The 18,523-nt window shown below is 42.3% G+C and overlaps 1 protein-coding gene across 2 annotated transcripts in view; it reads right to left on the reverse strand.

The window, feature by feature from the left end:
• Positions 1–275: 275 nt before the first annotated feature.
• The window catches only part of LOC149249255 (uncharacterized), a 267,470-nt gene continuing 249,222 nt past the window's right edge, over positions 276–18,523 (reverse strand). Inside the window, exons 4-7 of one of the 2 annotated variants that reach the window (XM_089456207.1) lie at positions 2,088–2,213; positions 1,943–1,994; positions 791–1,264; positions 276–594 (exon numbers count right to left, since the gene is read on the reverse strand). In XM_089456207.1, the coding sequence (XP_089312333.1) occupies positions 494–594; positions 791–1,264; positions 1,943–1,994; positions 2,088–2,213 (753 nt within the window). In that variant the 3' untranslated portion in view covers positions 276–493. Of the gene's footprint in view, positions 595–790; positions 1,265–1,942; positions 2,214–18,523 lie in introns of both variants that reach the window. The other variant, XM_089456206.1, reaches the window with a different exon arrangement.

Genomic DNA, 18,523 nt, shown 5'->3' on the forward strand with positions numbered 1-18,523 from the left:
TTGCCAAAGTGAGATTTCATTGGAGAGTGCTCATCCATGTGGTCTTCCTCAAGCTCATATGTTTTGCAAACAGCGAAAATCACAGACCACGTCATAGAATAAAGACCCCTAAGAGACAATCTTTTGATTTTTCCAAGACTTTTTTATCCTATCATCTTTAGAATTTTACTAAACCTTTGATGATGTTTTCAAGTGTATTACCAGGCCATTCCATTAAGCTTGATACCAGTTCACAATAGTAATTTTTCTCAGTGTTCACAAAAATATAAAAAGAATAACAAAAAAATGTGGAACATAATAACCTTTTAATCAATGGAATCGTGTCAAGGTTCCAATTCACAATTGTAATTTTTCTCAGGGCCCACAAAAATATAAAAAGAATAACAGCACAAATGCAGAATATAAAAACATTTTAATTAGTCAACTGTAACCCAATTTTGAAAGCTTGGCAGTCAATGACTTTGCAGCGTCCCAATAGAGGTTTGATTTGGCCTCAAACCCATTCACAAGGTTTGCAAAGAACCTTCAGCAATTCAGCTTCTGGGGATCCAATCTCTGGTACAACATTGTACTTCCAAGCGACCAGAGGAGGTGCTGTAATAAAAAGTCATAATATTCAGCGAGTTCTAGTCTTCCTTTTGCTAGAAATTTCATATACTTAGTTCAAAGATGGTTCTTCAATGAAGATGCCCTTTAACTATTTTACCCATCAAGTTCATTGTTTGTCTTTCCTTGTTTTACTTATTCATATTTTCTCAATTTGGATCTACAAAGAGTGTGGATGATGTACCTGAAACCATAATCGATTCCATTCTTCCACCATCAAGACCAAACTTGATGCCACGATCATAAAGCAGATTAAATTCCAAATATCTCCCACGCTGAAGTAGCTGCCAATCTTTCTGTCTTTTCCCATATTCCAGGAACCTTGATTTATTAGCAATGGGCAAAAAACTAGTTGTAAAACCATCTGCTAGCTCCTTTATAAACTCAAAGGCTTTGTCCTTCCCATTTATTTTAGATTTCTCTTGATTATTGACCGCCTTTCCATTTGAGTCCAACAATTTATTGTCAGTATCCCTCTGCTCAAAATATTCCAAGTCATCAAAAAATATGCCTCCAATGCCACGATGCTGCTTCCTTGAAGGAATATAAAAATAAGCATCACACTTGGATTTACATCGTGAATAAAAAGATGCATCATATCTATCACAGATTTGCTTGAGAAAACGATGGAAATACTTTGCATCTTCGATATCAAGGTCTGCAAAGAAATCATTATCAGTTAATTAGCATGTCCCATATTCAATTTCTATAGATCATTGTGTCCATGGTAACATGGCATTGATAACATCAAAAACACCAAAACGGGCAATCAGTAAACCAGAGAAATCTGATTTATTTTTGTCATACCTGATGACAACATATAACTCTGAATATTTTAAGATTTTAACAACTAGGAATTCTGCAAAGATTTATGAGTAACCACCGCATAGACAAATTTAGCAGCTCCCTCCTGTCAGAAAGCATGCACATTGATACGCAGATACCCCAGCTCTATGGCCCATTTTATATGGCAGTGCCCAAAACATTTTGAATTCAGATTCTGATATTGGAAATTTTGAAAGGACGAATTTATAAAAATCACAATTCAGCCACTGAAGTGTTTAAAATCCATGGTCAGTCTCAACATTTCAACCGCACAGAAATACATAAAATATCATATTTAACGTATCAAAATCTTTTACACAGTTTATCTCCAGAAAGTTCAAGCATCCATATGCAACAGTTGTTTATTCCAATATGACCATTTAGAACTTTATTCACAGCAATTGTTAATTAGCATTCTATTGAAGAATTAATCTTATAGAATTTAGAGGTTACATGTAGGGAACCCTAATTGCCTAAATATTAAGAATGCCAAATCAAGTTGAACACTTACAATAAGGGGTAAGATCTGCACCACCCCCAAACCAACCAGAGCCTCCCTCTATCTGCAATTCTTTACACAATTGGATAAATGAATCCAAAACTAATATGTAACACATACTCACCAAAACATTTATTGAAACAATTATGCTTACAACCTCAAAATATCGCACATCTGCTCGAAATGTAGGGACATAAGGATTTTGAGGGTGAAAAACAAGTGAAAGTGCCCCAGCAAAATAATGACAGCCAGTTTCAATACGTTGCCTTCGAACACTCATAGCCTGCACAGTTGAACTGAATATTGTTAATCTATGTCTAACTAGCTTTCACATCACTCCTCACAAACAAAGATATGAAGAATATATGCTTCTGTGTGTCAGGGAAGCATCAACGTCATTCACAAAACCACTAATTTACATGAAAAATGAAAAATAACAAATTATCCTATCATTTAAGTAGAATCAATTTCTATATTGGATTTCCTACCTTTCCAAATCAGGAACTAGTCAATTTAATATTGTTACATTATACGTTTATATGTCAGTTGATAAATTACAATTAAAAGATTGGTCGAGACCAAACTTTTGGGTAAATTAAAGATGTGGCCATATAAACAACTTTAAGCTAGACAAACTGAAAGAAAGACATGATTGTTGCAACACAGGATATGGAACAGACAATTGTAATGAAGCCAAACAGAGCAGAAAATAATGAAGCAATGTCCATGTACCTTGGAGGCCTATCATAGACAGAATACTATTGGGATGACAGCTTGTTCCTCCTCTTCCCTCCCTCTTTGCTCCAAAATGGGCATAGATAGCTTGAAATCTGGAATCCTGTTTGTGTGAGAAGCTGAGTATCCTTTATGAAAGACCGATCCCTGTGAGGGAGTCAAACTTCTATTCTCTCCATTTTTCTCTGCTGAGAAAATATGGAATGAAGGAAAGTGTGGAGATCTGTCAATTTGCCAAAAGTAGCGATTTGTGACATATGGTGAATGATTCAATCGAGGATATAGCCTGTGTTCTGTCCCAAAATTGTACTTGGAAAGTCGGCCTGCATTTGAACCCTTAACTCCAGATTTGTGTTTTGCATCACCATCACACTTGAAAGGTCGGCTTGCATTTGAGCCCTGAACTCCAGATTTGGACCACTCAGGATTACTGGGCTCCTTTGGGCTCATTGAGGAAATTTATGATGGTTGTTATGGGGCTGTCACAACTTTGCCAATTGTCAGGAAGTCTGCAGTTGAGATTGGCTTTGCATTCTCCACTTATTTTGGGGCCACTTCTGATCAAGTTTGCAGATATAAGTGGTCTCAGATCTGTAGAGGATCCCTTTATCAAGTTTTGTTATTGTTACTTCCCTCCATCTTCTTTATATTTTGTCATCCATGTTGATGATGATCCCTAATGTGATCAATGTCCTAAAATATCACAATGTGCAACATTGATCAGGATTGGATTATTATATTATTTATCATCCATCTCGACGCTTTCAGAGTGGAAAGATTGAAGGAATCAGCTTACAAGAGCACTTTTGTTGGTAGGACCCAATTTGGGGAATTGGACTCTGAAACCTTTTGGAGCCAGTTTGAGGCCTTAAATTACAGTTTTTGAGGGTAAAACTTTCCCACTTAGGCAGGGATCCCATGATGTTGTTCTACACTCGAAGAAATTTCCAACAGTGCAAGAAACACGTCAATCAGAGTTTGGATGCAACATTTATGCCTCCCGAAAGTTGACTTATCATGATTGACAACCATAATTGAAGAGGATGCCATGCCATCCCCCATTACTCATGCAAAAGGGGCTAGCCACATGGGCACTAGGAAGAAGACTCTAGTGTGAAAATTCCTTGAAATGCAGCAACTAGAATTTATTCTTCTAACTGATTAATTATGCAGTTTATTTTGTTACGGAAAAATAACAAATAAATCACACTACAATTTCTTCACAATAAACGATGCGGAAAATAAATTGGAAATTGAGAAAATAGATGCACACACACATAATAAAAATGACACCAATATTTCGGACAAAAGTCCCTAGAAAAACCCAACTAGGAAAACCGGTGCAGCAGATGAGGATTTATTTTATTATATGCAGCAGCAAAATCTGAGTACAATATCTGGATGCCAATTTGCCAATCCTGCAGCAAGATAATCTGGCCAAAAATAATAGCGAGAGAATTTGTCTCACCTGACACTAATCCCAGCTCCAGAAACTGGCCCAACTGGGCTACTCGAAACCCTACATCTGCGTCTGCGTAAGCTCCATTCGCATTGCCTTCTAGAACTACTCCGATGCTGTCGTCCTGCCCAACTCAGCCACTAGAGATGACTCGCTTGGCCTCCTGGAACCTCTTCCGGCCACTAGCACCTGAATCGACCTCGACTCCAACTGAATCAAATTGCCCTCTGAAGTTTCCTACGCAGCCTCACTGAGGATAACTCAGTCCTCTTGCTACTAACTCTCCGACACTAGAAATCCACCAAAACTTGTTGTCTCTTCTCCCTCTAGCTTTTGCATCCTTTTTGGCTCCAACTGTTCTTCCTTGCTCCACCTTTGCAACTGGATAGCTCAATCTGCCAAGGAACTTGCTCTCTTGATGTGTCTATCTCCATCCCCATCGACCTGCTCTTATAATCTCTCATTGGTGAGCCAACAACCATGATCAAATCTCCATCATGTTGATTTGGGGTAGCATTGGATGTGCTCTAGCCATGAAAATTGGTGGAGAGGCTAAAGCACATGAGATCTCCAAGCCCCAGAAATGGTTTGGACAGATTGTACCCGGTTTGCGAGATATTAAAATAATTAATATTTTTTAATGGAGTTCCTAAGTCTAAACTTTGGAAAAATAAAATATTAATGGGTATTAATATAAAATTGGGTTAGAAGGTTCCAAAAGTCATGGATCAAGCCAAATCTAATCTTGGCCATTGATTAAAGATTTAATCTCGGCCGTTGAAGGACCAACGAGAAAAGTATAAGAGGAGGCTTGAGGGTCAACTGGAGAATACACCAAAGTGATCAGTCATTCATTTTGCTAGAGCGGGGTTGCTAAGCAAAAGTGAATCAGTGATCAACGGCGAGGGGCAGTCAATACATAGCAGAGAAGCAGAGTTAGTACTAGAGAGATAGCGCAGAGCCTAGAGAGGTTGACACAGAGGTAGCTGGGTGCTACGTAGAGGCAGCTGGGTGCTACGTAGAGGCAGCTGGGAGAAGCGCAGAGGCAGCTGGGTGCTACACAGAGGCAGCTGGGAGAAGCGCAGAGGCAGCTGGGAGCAGCGCAGAGCTAGGAGAGGCTAGCGTGTGTGACGCAGAGGGTCTGAGGGCTGACGCAGAAGCTTCAGTAGCTGCGCAGAGGCTAGCAGAGTTGACGCAAGGCCAAGAGGTAGCACTGGGAGGACTTTCGTGGGACAGACTGGGTGCTGGTGAGCCGGGTAGGGTGATGCAGTCCCTATCAGAGTGACGCAGAGCAGTGGAAGCTGCAATTGTTGTTGTGGGATCGTTCATCCGGTGATTAATCAGCCGGAATATCTGTCTCCGAGGAGAGGTACTATTGCCGAGGGCATTCTCTGTTGGGTGAGCCATTTCTGGCATGTTAGTTGTATCCTGAAAACTGCATAATAATAAAACCCTCTGAATAGTTGCATCGGTTTTCCCGAATTAGGTTTTTCCGGGGACATTGGTCCAAAAATAACGGTGTCACTTGTGTGCTCATTTTCTTTCAGTTGATGTGTTGGAATTTCTAAGTCTAACTATTAGAAACCCTTCATGTACTTTACTGATTTATTCCTACCTACTTGTTCTATTAATTAGCAAATTATTTACCATGTAAATATTGGAAATAAATACAAGTACATGCTCAACACATTACAGATCATCAACTAAAGGAAACAAAACAAACACACAAGTGACACCGTTGTTTTGGACCAATGTCCCCAGACAAACCCAATGCGGGAAAACCGGTGCAGCTATCTGAGGGTTTTATTATTATGCAGTTTTTGAATACAATCTGGGTGCCAAAACTGGCTCACCCAACAGAGAATAATCTCGGCAGTAGTACCTCTCTACTTGGAAGCAAATATTCCGGCTGAAACCCCGGATAAACACTCTGACAGCTCCCAGCTCCAATCTGCCCCACAAAAACCCCAGCGTCTGCCTCTAGGGACTGCATCAGCCCTTCCTGGCCCAACGTCAGCCCAATAACCCCTGCGTCAACCTCTGGAGGCACTGCGTCAGCCTCTAGAGCCTCTGCGTCACCCATCTCTCTAAGGCACTGCGCAGCTCCTGGCTGCCTCTGCGTGGGCCCTAGATGGCTCTGCGTGGCCTTTGGCTGGCTCTACGTCCCTCTCTCCCGGCTTCTACGCTGATTCTCCCGGTACCCTCTTTGCCTCTCGACTTTTGTATTCACTGCCCCTCGTTGTTGATCACTGATTCTATCTCTCTTAGCAAACCCCGCTCTAAAGAATAGAATGACTGATCACTCTGGTGTATTCTCCAAGTGACCCTCAACCCTCCTTATATACTTTTCTCGTTGACAAATCAACGGCTGAGATTAAGTCCCTAATCAACGGCTAAGATTCACTCTGGCTTAATCCTGGAGAGGTTGACGCAGAGGCAGCTAGGAGCAGCGTAGAGCCAGGAGAGGCCAGCGTGTGTGATGCAGAGGATTTGAGGGCTAACGCAGAAGCTTCAGTCGCTGCACAGAGGCTAGCAGAGCTAACACAGGGCCAAGAGGCAGCACTGGGAGGACTTTCGTGGGACAGACTGGGTGCTGGTGAGCTAGGTAGGGTGACGTAGTCCCTATCAAAGTGATGCAGTCCCTATCAGAGTGACACAAAGCAGGGGAAGTTGCAATTGTTACTGTAGGATCGTTCATTCGGTGATTAATAAGCCAAAATATCTGCCTCCGAGGAGAGGTACGACTACCAAGGGCATTCTCTATTGGGTGAGCCATTTTGGCACACTAGTTGTATTCTGAAAACTGCATAATAATAAAATCCTCTGAATAGCTGCACTGGTTTTTCCGCATTGGGTTTTTCCACAGACATTGGTCCAAAAATAACAGTGTCACTTGTGTGCTTGTTTTCTTTCAGTTGATGATCTATAGATGTTGATATTGTACTTGTGTTTATTTTCAGTATTTACATGGTAAATAACTTGTTAAGTAATTAAACAAGTAGGAAGAAATAATCCAAATAGTACAGGAAGAATTTCTAACGCGTTAAACATAGAAATTCCAACACATCAACGACTAAGATCATCTAAAACTCAATCCATGTGAGTTTCTAGAGCATTCTCACCTTTCCTTAATTAATTACTATTAATTAACCAATTTTCCTAAGTTAGATTTACGAAAAACTTAAATGATGGTTAACTAATTTAATTAAGGTGTTTTGCAAGCTTATCTCGCGAAACCTTTTCTCGATTTTGAAGATCTAGTATTCTTAGCCTATCTGACACAAATCGAGACTAGAACCCCTATATGATGCTACAAAAACTAACACGCCCTCTTAGCGAGGTAGGTGTTCTATTGTCTTTCTCCCGTAACATCTTCCATCACGCTACTGATGTCTGACACCTATAACAATCTGTCATTGTCCATCAAGCCACTGTGCATACTCTCATTCATTTTCCAACCTAATAGTTGAACCATACTGCATTTGCATTGTTGTTGACACTACATTGTACCATCCTACACAGCTGCCAACACTCCTCCGCACTGCATCTGATCTCATGTTGTTGTTGTTGTTGTAACTACTGCAACTGAGAACCGATCTACTGATCCACTACTACTAAAAACTGTGGGCCGTTGTAGCAAGGGTAATGATCTGTAAGGAAATACCTGTCTAGTGTTGTCCTCCTTAGATCCTACCAAAATCTCTGCAACTCTAGAGAACTAAAGTTCAAGGTCTACCCACATCTCTCCTGGAGGTATTGTTGCATACAAGGAGAATTCGTCCTCCAATCTTGAAGAAAAACCGTCTATTTCTGTCGAACCTGTTGTTTGTTGTGCCCCCTTCTTGTCCTTCTTTTTCTTTGCACACTGAGTATTGTAGTGACCAAACTCACCACATCTGAAGCACTTGATCTTCGATAGATCCTTATGCTACTTCTCTCCTCCTTTTGAGCCTTGTCCGTGACTGGGACCTTTGTTCGCCTTCCCCTTGGTACCAAGGGCCATGTTTTCCCCATCCTTCTCTTCTTTCGGTGTCTTCTTGTTGTTGTTGGTACCCTTCATGAGACTAAGTCTCATCTCCTCCTGAGTGAAGTCACTCCATAGATGATCCCAACTAGGTAGCATATCTCGCCCAAAAATAACTTTGACGAAAGTATGCCACTCCTTAGTGAAACCATTGAGAGTTGTCTGACTAGCTTGCTATCTATTGGTTTTTTCCCAACTGCAGCCAACTCATTTCTGACATTCTGAATCTTGGAGACATAGGATGTAACACCTTCACCCTTGTGCATTCTTGTAGCCCTCAGCTTCTCCTTCTGAAACATCTTCCGGTTCTTGGAAGTGTCATGATAAAGCTTTGTGATGGCATCCCACATTTACTGTCTTATTCTTATCTGCAACATGTGGAATGATATGATCTCGAAACCCATCGAGAATCATCCTCTTAGCTTTGGCCATCTCCTTGTCGTAGTTCACTAACCGTTGTTGATCTGTAGGTACGGCTACAACGTTCTCTGCATACGTCTTTTGACCAAACTCATCTAGAAAGAAGGTCATCCTAGCCTTCCAGATGCCATAGTTAGAGGCCCCATCAAGCCTATCCAAATCATGAAGTCCTGTTGTGGCCATCTCTGTGAAACTCAAAAACTGGGAAAATAAATCAAGAACCTCCCTCTGTTCCTTGCGGCCTTGTTGCTGCTACTTACACTCCTTGAGGAATGTGCAAATCTGCTCCTATTTTTCCTTCGGATGTCTTTCTCCGACCAATATACTGCCTTCAGCTACTCACTGAGACTACTCGCTCAACCTTTTGGATGTCCTTCACCTGGAACTGGCACACAATCTGCAATCTTTGCAGCTCGAATTGGCTACCCTAGAAAAACCACACGAATTGCTGCAGCTAGAAATCTAGAATTTCCTCCTGAAAACTAGATTTGGAAACCCTCTGAGAAAACTAGAAGTCACCCCTTGTGTGTGCTTTTCTCTTCCACCCAGCGCTAATTTGTGGTTGCAAAACCTGCTGCAAATCGACTGCACCTAGATCTACTCAACGAAATGACTAATTTGCACACTAGAACTTCCTATCTGGTAAATCCACACCTGCAAATTTCTGCAACAGACGCTGATTGAATTTCCTGCTGGCCACAAACTGAAAATCGAACCCCTACCTTTGCAATTTGCACTTCCTAGTGGATCTCTGTGTAGATCAAAGAAATTTTGCCTGGAAACTCCCTTTGAAGTTGCAAAAATTCTCCTTTGCTATTGAGCTTCTGATCTATTCTTCAAAACTGCTCTAATACCATGTGAAAATTCCTTGAAATGCAACAACTGGAATTTATTCTTCTAACTAATTAATTATGCAGTTTAATTTGTTACAACAAAATAACGAATAAATCACACTGCAATTTCTTCACAATAAACACTGCAGAAAATAAACTAGAAACTGGGAAAATAGATGCGCACACACATAATAAAAATGACACCAATATTTTGGACAAAAGTCCCTAGAAAAACCAATGCAACAAATCAGGGTTTATTTTATTATATGCAACAGCAAAATCTGAGCACAATATCATAATGCCAATTTGCCTATCCTACAGCAAGATAATCTAGCCAAAAATAATAGTGAGACAATTTGTCTCACCTAACACTAATCCCAGCTCTAGACACTGGACCAACTGGGCTACTCGAAACCCTTGCGTCAGCCTCTACGCAGGGTCTACTTGCATTTCCTTCTGGAATTGCTTTGACGTTGTCATTTTGCCCAAGTCAACCACTGGAGGTGACTCTCTTGGCCTCCTAGAACCTTTTATGGCCACTAGCACCTGAATCGACCTCTTCTCTAGCTGAATCGAACTGCCCTCTTAAGCTGCCTACGCAGCCTCACTAAGGAATAACTCGGCCCTCCTATTGCTGACTCTTCGACACTTGAAATCCACTGGAACTTGTTGGCTTTGCTCCCTCTAGCTTTTGCATCTCTTCTGGCTCAAACTTTTCTTCCCTACTCGACCACTACAGTATGAAAAATTGGTTACCCGATTCCTACAACAGCAAACTGATTATATTTCACCTACTTGTTAAATTAATTGAACAAGTTATTTGTAGTTTTCTACAACAAACACTGAAATACATACATTGCGGCCTACACCAAAATAAAATTGTAGAAACTAAATACAGCATAGGAAAGAAATAAACATCACACACATTGACACAGTTATTTTTGGACAAATGTCCCCGGAAAAATCCAATGTGGGAAAACCGGTGCAACAACTGAGGGTTTTATTATTATGCAGTAGTAATTCGGAGTACAATTCGTTGGATGCCCAACTGGCTATCTGATACAGAGAGAAACTGGACAAAACGAAATAGTGAGATGATCTCACCCTATCACTGGAAGATTCGGCTCTGATCTATTGGAAATGAACCTTTGCGTCCCTTCTGTGTCAGCGTCTACGCAGAACTGCGTCAACCCCACGCAATCTCTGCATCACCTCTGCTGGGGACCGCGTTGCTCTTCCTTCTGACCCTCTACTAGCTGGAAACTTCAGCTCTCAACCTCCCGTTCTCACACCCTGGCTCCCGGCTTCTGAAACTCAATTTCCTCAATAGGAATTCAATCTCCCTTCAGGCTCTGCGCTGTCACTGCTTCAGCTCTACGTGGCCCAGCGCCAGCCTCTCTGGACGTCGTTCTGCCCTCTCTGCCTTGTACTCTTTGGCCCAGAAAAGAACTCCCCACCAAATACTATCCCTACCCCTCACTACAAAAGATCACTTCAAATTTCTCTCCCGGCAACTATTGTGCTTTAGAAATTTGATCTTCTGATCTCCACTCAATGTGTCTTTCAAATGCCCATCAAGCCTCCTCTTATAATCCTTCTGTTGAGAACCAACAGCCTAAATTAGATCCTAATCAATGGTTCAGATCATTTTGGCTTGATCCTTGTCTTTTTCTAGACGTTTCACCCATAGTTAGATTAATACTCTTTAATTATTTTAAATTCCGAAGGTTAGACTTAGGCACCCATTAAAAATAATTAATTATTTTAATAAAACTGATTCCAGGTGGAATTTCCCAAAATGATTTCTGGGTATTGTGGAATACATGTGTCCAAGCCTCCCTGCAAATTTTGAGGCTTAGAGCACATCTGATGCTACCAGAAATCAACACTCCCTCTTAGCGAGGAATGTGCTCTAGTAATGCAACCTGCTGAAGCATCACTCTGACTCTGAAACATCTCCCTCTGTGCTGCTAATGTCTGACATCGCTGCCCACCAACTACTGCGCAAATGTTGCATCTGTACTGTTGCTGACAATGCCACTACCGACACTGCAACTCCCTCTCAAATTTTGCATCCGTGTTGTTGTTGGCACTGCCACTACCAACACTTCATCTGCACTCAAACCTTCTCCAACTATTGTTGCTACTGCATCAGCAACAGAAAAGCATCCAAAATTACTAAACAGGTGTTCAGCATGATGCATCTATTGTTGGAGTTCTGACTACTGCTAGTCTTTGCACTGACCCTCTGAAGCCTCTGCGTTGCTGCTGACTCTGCTCTATGCCAACTGCACTGCTACCAACTCTAGCTCTACGTTGCTCAGTTTCTGGCGCTCCTAGCTACTACAACTGTCACTCTGGAACTCTTCTACACCAACTAACACTGGTCCATCTTGCTACTTCTGATCTGGGCTCCCGTAGCAAGGTATTGATCCGAGAGATGTACTCCTTGTTAGTTTTTGGTAGCATCGGATGTGCTCTAGCCATGAAAATTGGTGGAGAGGTTAAGGCACATGAGTTCTAAAGAACCCGGAAATCGTTTGGTGAAATTCCACCCGGATTGTATTTTATTAAAATAATTAATACTTTTAATGGGATTTGTAAGTCTAAACTTAGGAAAATTAAAGTATTAATGGGTATTAATCAAAATATGGGTGAGAATGTTCTAGAAAGCGGATCAAGTCAAGTTTTTAATCTTCGTTGTTAATTAGAGACTTAATCTCGGCTGTTGAAGTCTCAACGAGAAAAGTATAAGGAGACTTGGGGTTCATTTAGAAATACACACAAGGAGAACAAATTGATCTAGAGTTTGAAATTTCTAGGGCTAGGAAGCTGAGAAGTTTGAACTAAGTAATCATTCTGCGGCAGAGGGGCAGGGATCATTCGGAAATACTAGGCAAGGAGGCGGAGAGCCACTAGTGGAGGCAGTGCAGCACCTAGAGGGGCTAACGCTGGGCCAATATGGGCCCACGCAGGCTTGACGTTGAACCAGGCAAAGCCAGTGCAGAGGAGAAGTTTCCCTCACGCAGAAATGCAGAATTTTGTCGAGGAGCTATTAGAACAGCCGGGAGAGGTTGATGCAGAAGCTCTAGTAGGCAGAAGAGACAGCGCAGGGTCGACGGAGATCCTTTGAGGCTGACGCAGGGCCTACGTAGGGCCAACTCAAAGATAGTTGGGGTTAGCCAGTTCTGCTGTCGGATCAGCCGGAAACTGCCAGGTGAAGTGATGTAATCTCACTCAATTTTCTGCCATTATATCTCTGGATTGCTGGGAGGGCATCTAACATTGTATTCAGAACAACTGCTTAATAATATAAAACCCTCAGAGTTGTTGCACCGGTTTTCCCGCATTGGGTTTTTCTGGGGACTATTTTGTCCAAAAATAACGGTGTCCTATGTATCTTGTTCTTTGCTCAGTTTCTTGTTTCATGTAATCAAATTAAATTGGTGTAGGCTACAGAAGTAATTTACTTTAGTATTTTTCAGAAAATAACTTGATAATGTATATTAAAATCAAGTAGGAGAAGTAAATTCAGTTTTGTTGCAGTAGGGGTTCCTTGAGTGTAGGAATTTTCACATGGTATCAGAGAATTGATTTTGAAACAGGAAGAGCAGATCCAGCGCTGAGCAGAGAGGCCAATAGCTGCATTTCACAGCATTTCGAATCCCCTTGAAGGGATTGTGCAATCCTTGCCGGGAAAGCAGATATTCCAAGGAAATCTCTCTCTAAGAGAGTCGAAAGAGAGGTACGATTTCCAGTTCATGAACTTGCAGAGGCAGAAGGAGTGACGCAGAGCCTCAGCACAGTGTTTAAAGGCATTTGTTTCTGCGGGAGCATAAATCTGTCGAAAAAGAGAGAAGACACAGAAGGGGAATTTTCTCCTTAGAGGACTTTTCACGCCAAAAGTTCGAATTTTTCACTTGCCGGGCAACAGACCAGTGTTGCGCAATGACTAGAGGAGTCAATTCAACAGTTTGGGTGAGATGGCATCACATGGGCTCAGAGATCAGGACAGGTTGGAAGGAGCTTCCAACTATGTCATATGGAAGACCAAAATCTTAGTTGTTCTGGAGGAGTACGATCTCGAAGCTTACGTCAAGAGTGTTGTGGTTGTTTCCACAGACAATGATCAGAAGAAGAAGTACAAGGCCGAGTAGGCAAGGGCGAAGAGTTACATACTTGATGGAGTTTGAGATCATGTGGTCTCACACTTGCAAGGAAAAGATACAACCCGAGAAATGTGGGAAGCTTTGTCTTCATTGTATGAAGGTTCTTCCGAACAGCGGAAGATGTACTTAGAACAAAAGTTGCAGCAGACACTGATGCAGAAGGGAGAAGGGGTTAACTCCTATCTTCAACGTCTTCAAGACACCAGAGACCAGCTTGCTACAGTGGGGTCTACTCAGTCTACCACAATGGTAAGGACGACCCTGAATAGAGTCTCGGATGAATGGCAAGTCTTTGTCCAAAGTATACCAGGCAAGGAAAAACTACCTTCATGGGAGGAGATGTGGGCAGCCCTTCAACATGAAGAATTAAGGAGGGATTTGGTTAAGGTCAACCTCAATGGCAGCAATGGGAGTGGCACGAAGACCAAGGAGGAGGAGGAGAACACAGCTCTAGCATCAAAGGGACAACAGAAGCAGAACTGGAAGAAGGACATTTCGAAGGTGATATGTTTCAGATGTGGCGAGATGGGCCACTTTGCATCCCAGTGTCCTTTGAACCAAAAGTATAAGGATGAGAAACATGATCCTAAGGCTGCTCCAACAAAAATTGACGAAGATGAGTTTTCCTTGAGTGCCCATGCATCTCCAGGAGGGAAATGGGGCAATATAGAACTGTAGTCGGGAGGACCACATGTGGGCAGGATCCTTGACGAACCCACCTCTTGGATCAATTCCTTTCTACGGGAACCCGAGATTCAGCAATAGCGAGATGGACTTAGTGTCAAATGATGCAGTGGGTTAGTTGGAGAGACAGATGCAGTAGCCTAAGACTAGAAACTGATCGGCACAGAGCAAGGTTGGCAACAGTGCACATGGCACAGTGCAGAAGTCAGCAGCAACGCAGAAGATTCAGAGGGTCAAAGACTAGTAGCAATCAGGTTCCAACATTCACATGGTATTATGCTGAACACAGTTAAGTTCAGTAATTTTGGCTGTTTTTTAGTTTCTTCTCTCAACAACTGAGTTGCAGTACGGATGCAGTGTTCGCAGTGGCAGTGCTAGCAGCATAGCAGATGCAGCGTTTCAGAGGGAGTTGTAGTATAGATGCAGTAGTGGCAGTGACAGTGTCATGAGCAGTAGTACAGTAGCAACAGCAACAGCAACACAGTGTTGATGACAGCAACAGTGTGGAAAGGAGATGCTTCAAAGATAGAAGCATGCAATTGGACATTGTTGCTAGAGCAAATTCCTCGCTAAGAGGGAGTCTTAGTTTTTGGTGGCATCGGATGTGCTCTAGCCATGAAAATTGGTGGAGAGGCTAAGGCACATGAGTTCTAAAGAACCCAAAAACCATTTGGTGAAATTCCACCCAGATAATTAATATTTTTAATGGGATTCCTAAGTCTAAACTTGGGAAAATTAAAGTATTAATGGGTATTAATCAAAATATGGGTGAGAATGTTCTAGAAAGCGGATCAAGTCAAGTTTTTAATCTTAGTCATTGATTAGAGACTTAATCTCGGTCGTTGAAGTCTCAACGAGAAAAGTATAAGGAGGCTTGGGGTTCATTTAGAAATACACACGGAGAGAACAAATTGATCTAGAGTTCGAAATTTCTGGGGCTAGGAAGCTGAGAAGTTCGAACTAAGTGATCATTCTGCAGCAGAGGGGTAGGGATAGTTCGGGAATACTGGGCAAAGAGGCGGAGAGCCACTAGTGGAGGCAATGCAGCACCTAGAGGGACTAACGTTGGGCCAGTCTGGGCCCACGCAGGCTTGACGCTGAACCAAGGAGAGCCAGCGCAAATGAGAAACTGCCCTCATGCAGAAATCCAGAATTTTGCAAAAGAGCTGTCGAAACAGCCAGGAGAGGTTCACACAAAAGCTCCAAGAGGCAGAAGAGACAACGCAGGGCTAATGCAGAGCCTTTGAGGCTGACGCAAGGCCAACGCAGAGATAGTCGGGGTTAGCCAGTTCTATTACTGTATTAGCCGGAAACTATCGGGTGAAGTGATGTAATCTCACTCAGTTTTCCGCCATTATATCTCTAGATTGTCAGGAGGGCATCCAGCATTGTATTCAGAACTACTGCTTAATAATATAAAACCATTAGAGCTGCTGCACCGGTTTTCCCGCATTGGGTTTTTCCAAGGACTATTTTGTCCAAAAATAGCGGTGTCCTATGTATCTTGTTCTTTGCTCAATTTCTTGTTTCATGTAATCAAATTAAATTGGTGTAGGCTGCAGAAGTGATTTACTTCAGTTTTTTTCATAAAATAACTTGATAATGTACATTAAAATCAAGTAGGAGAAGTAAATTCAGTTTTGCTGAAGTAGGGGTTCCTTGAGTGTAGGAATTTTCACACTCCTCAAGGATCTTTCCCATCTGCAGTTCTTTCAGACTACAGTTCTATATCACCCCACCTTTGGGCAATCATGGCAAACTCCTCCTCGATCTGTGCGAATGCAGCGTCCGGATCATGCTTCTCGTCCTTGTCCTTCTTCTTGAGAGGACATTGGGTAGCGTAGTGACCAAGTTCACCACACCGGAAGCACTTGATCTTTGAAACATCTTTCTTCTTCTTTCGTTGCTCCTGTTGCCCCTTAGATCCGAGATCTGCATTTTCATCCTCCTCCTTCGGCTTCGTCCCACTACTACTGTTAAGTTTGCACTTAACTAAATCTCTCCTCATCTCTTCCTACTGAAGAGCAACCCACATACCTTCCCAATCTGGAAATCTTTCTCTGCCCAGGATGCTCTGCACAAACACTCGTCATTTTTCTGAGACTAAATTTAGAGCCAACCTCACCATCTCGATAGGCTAAGGTGTTGACCCCACAACTGCCAACAAGTCTCGGATCTCCTGAAGCTTCGTAAGGAACAGATCAATGCGTTCCCCCTTCTGCATTTGCATGGATCTCATCTTCTGCTCCAAGTACATCTTTCGTTGCTCGGAAGATCCTTCATATAGCGTGGCCAAAGCTTCCCACATTTGTCGAGCAGTATCCTTGCCGACAATGTGACACACTACATGATCCCTCACTTCGTCGAGGATCATCCTCTTGGCCTTCGCCATCTCAGCCTTGTACTTCTTGAGCAGATCTGGATCCGCAGGTATAGCTACCACACTGTCGACGTAAGTTTTGAGATCGTGCTCATCCAGAAGGCATGAGATCCTTGCCTTCTAGATCACATAGTTGGATGCTCCCTCCAACCAATCCTGATCTCGCAACCCATTTGTTGCCATCTTTACCAATCGAAAAAGTCGAATGACCTCCTCTCTCCTCTGCGTTGCTGTTGGGCTAGCCTATGCACTCTCTGTTGGAGTCAATAGATTTGTTGCCCCTTACTGCTGCTCAGCAATTCGAATTCCCTGGCTAGGAATTCTTTGAGGAAGAAATTCCCTTAAGTGTCTCTCTCTCTCCCACTGGCTCTATTCTGCAGCAATTGCTACAAAATGTCTGCGTCCCAGCTGATGTTGCTACCTTCTACCTCTGGAATGCTTCGATCTGGAGATCGAATTTCTCTGTCAACTCTCTTAGAGAAATCAATTTCTCCTCAAAACTTCAACCTTCTGGTCAAGGATTGCGTTGCCTACTAGGGATTCGAATTGTTGCCTCTGCAATAATTTCAAACTCCTCTTCCTTTCTACTTCTAAGCTCTTTTGCTCACGATCTGTCCTCTGATACCATGTGAAAAATCAGTTACCCGATTCCTACTTGTAGCAAACTGATTATATTTCACCTACTTGTTAAATTAATTAAACAAGTTATTTGCAGTTTTCTACAACAAATACAGAAATACATACATTGTAGCCTACACCAAAATAAAACTGCGAAAACTAAATACAGCACAGGAGAGAAATAAACATCACACACATCTACACAGTTATTTTTGGACAAATGTCCTTGAAAAAACCCAATGTGGGAAAACTGGTGCAACAGTTGAGGGTTTTATTATTATGCAGTAGTAATTCTGAGTACAATTCGTTGGATGCCCAACTGGCTATCCGATACAGAGAGAAACTGGACAAAACGAAATAGTGAGATGATCTCACCCTATCACTGAAAGATTCGGCTCCGATCTACTGGAAGTGAACCTCTGCGTCCCTTTTGCATTAAGCTTTGCGCAGAATTGCGTCAACCCAACACAGTGTTTGTGTCACCTTTGTTGGGCACTGCATTGCTCTTCCTTTTGACCCTCTGCTAGCTGGAAACTTCAACTCTCAGCCTCCCAGTGTCACACCCCAGTTCCCGCTTCTGAAACTCAATTTCCTCAGCAGGAATTCGATCTCCCTTCAAGCTCTGCGTTGCCACTGCGTCAGCTCTGTGTGGCCCAACGTCAGCCTCTTTGGACGTCATTCTGCCCTCTTTGCCTTGTACTCTCTGGCCCAGGAAAAAACTCCCCACCAAATACTATCCCTGCCCCTCACTGCAAAAGATCACTTCGAATTTCTCTCTCGGCAACTACTGTGCTTCAGAAATTTGATCTTCTGATCTCCACTCAATGTGTCTTTCAAATGCCCATCAAGCCTCCTTTTATAATCCTTCTATTGAGAACCAACGGCCCAGATTAGATCCTAATCAATGGCTCAGATCATTTTGGCTTGATCCTTGACTTTTTCTAGAAGTTTCACCCACAGTTAGATTAATACCCTTTAATTAATTTAATTTCCTAAGTTTAGACTTAGGCACCCATTAAAAATAATTAATTATTTTAATAAAACTGATTTGGGTGGAATTTCCTAAAACAATTTCTAGGTGTTGTGGAATACATGTGTCCAAGCCTCCCTACAAATTTTGAGGCTTAGAGCACATCCGATGTTGCCAAAAATCAACATACAACCGGATAGCTCGATCTGCCAAGGAACTCACTCCTTGATGTGTCTATCTCCATCCCCATTGGCCTGCTCTTATAATCTCTCGACATTGAATCAATGGTCATGATTAGATC

This window comes from Pinus tabuliformis, chromosome 7 (assembly GCF_031772625.1).
Source record: "Pinus tabuliformis cultivar Carrire ecotype Pingquan chromosome 7, CPIR1, whole genome shotgun sequence".
NCBI lineage: Eukaryota > Viridiplantae > Streptophyta > Pinopsida > Pinales > Pinaceae > Pinus > Pinus tabuliformis.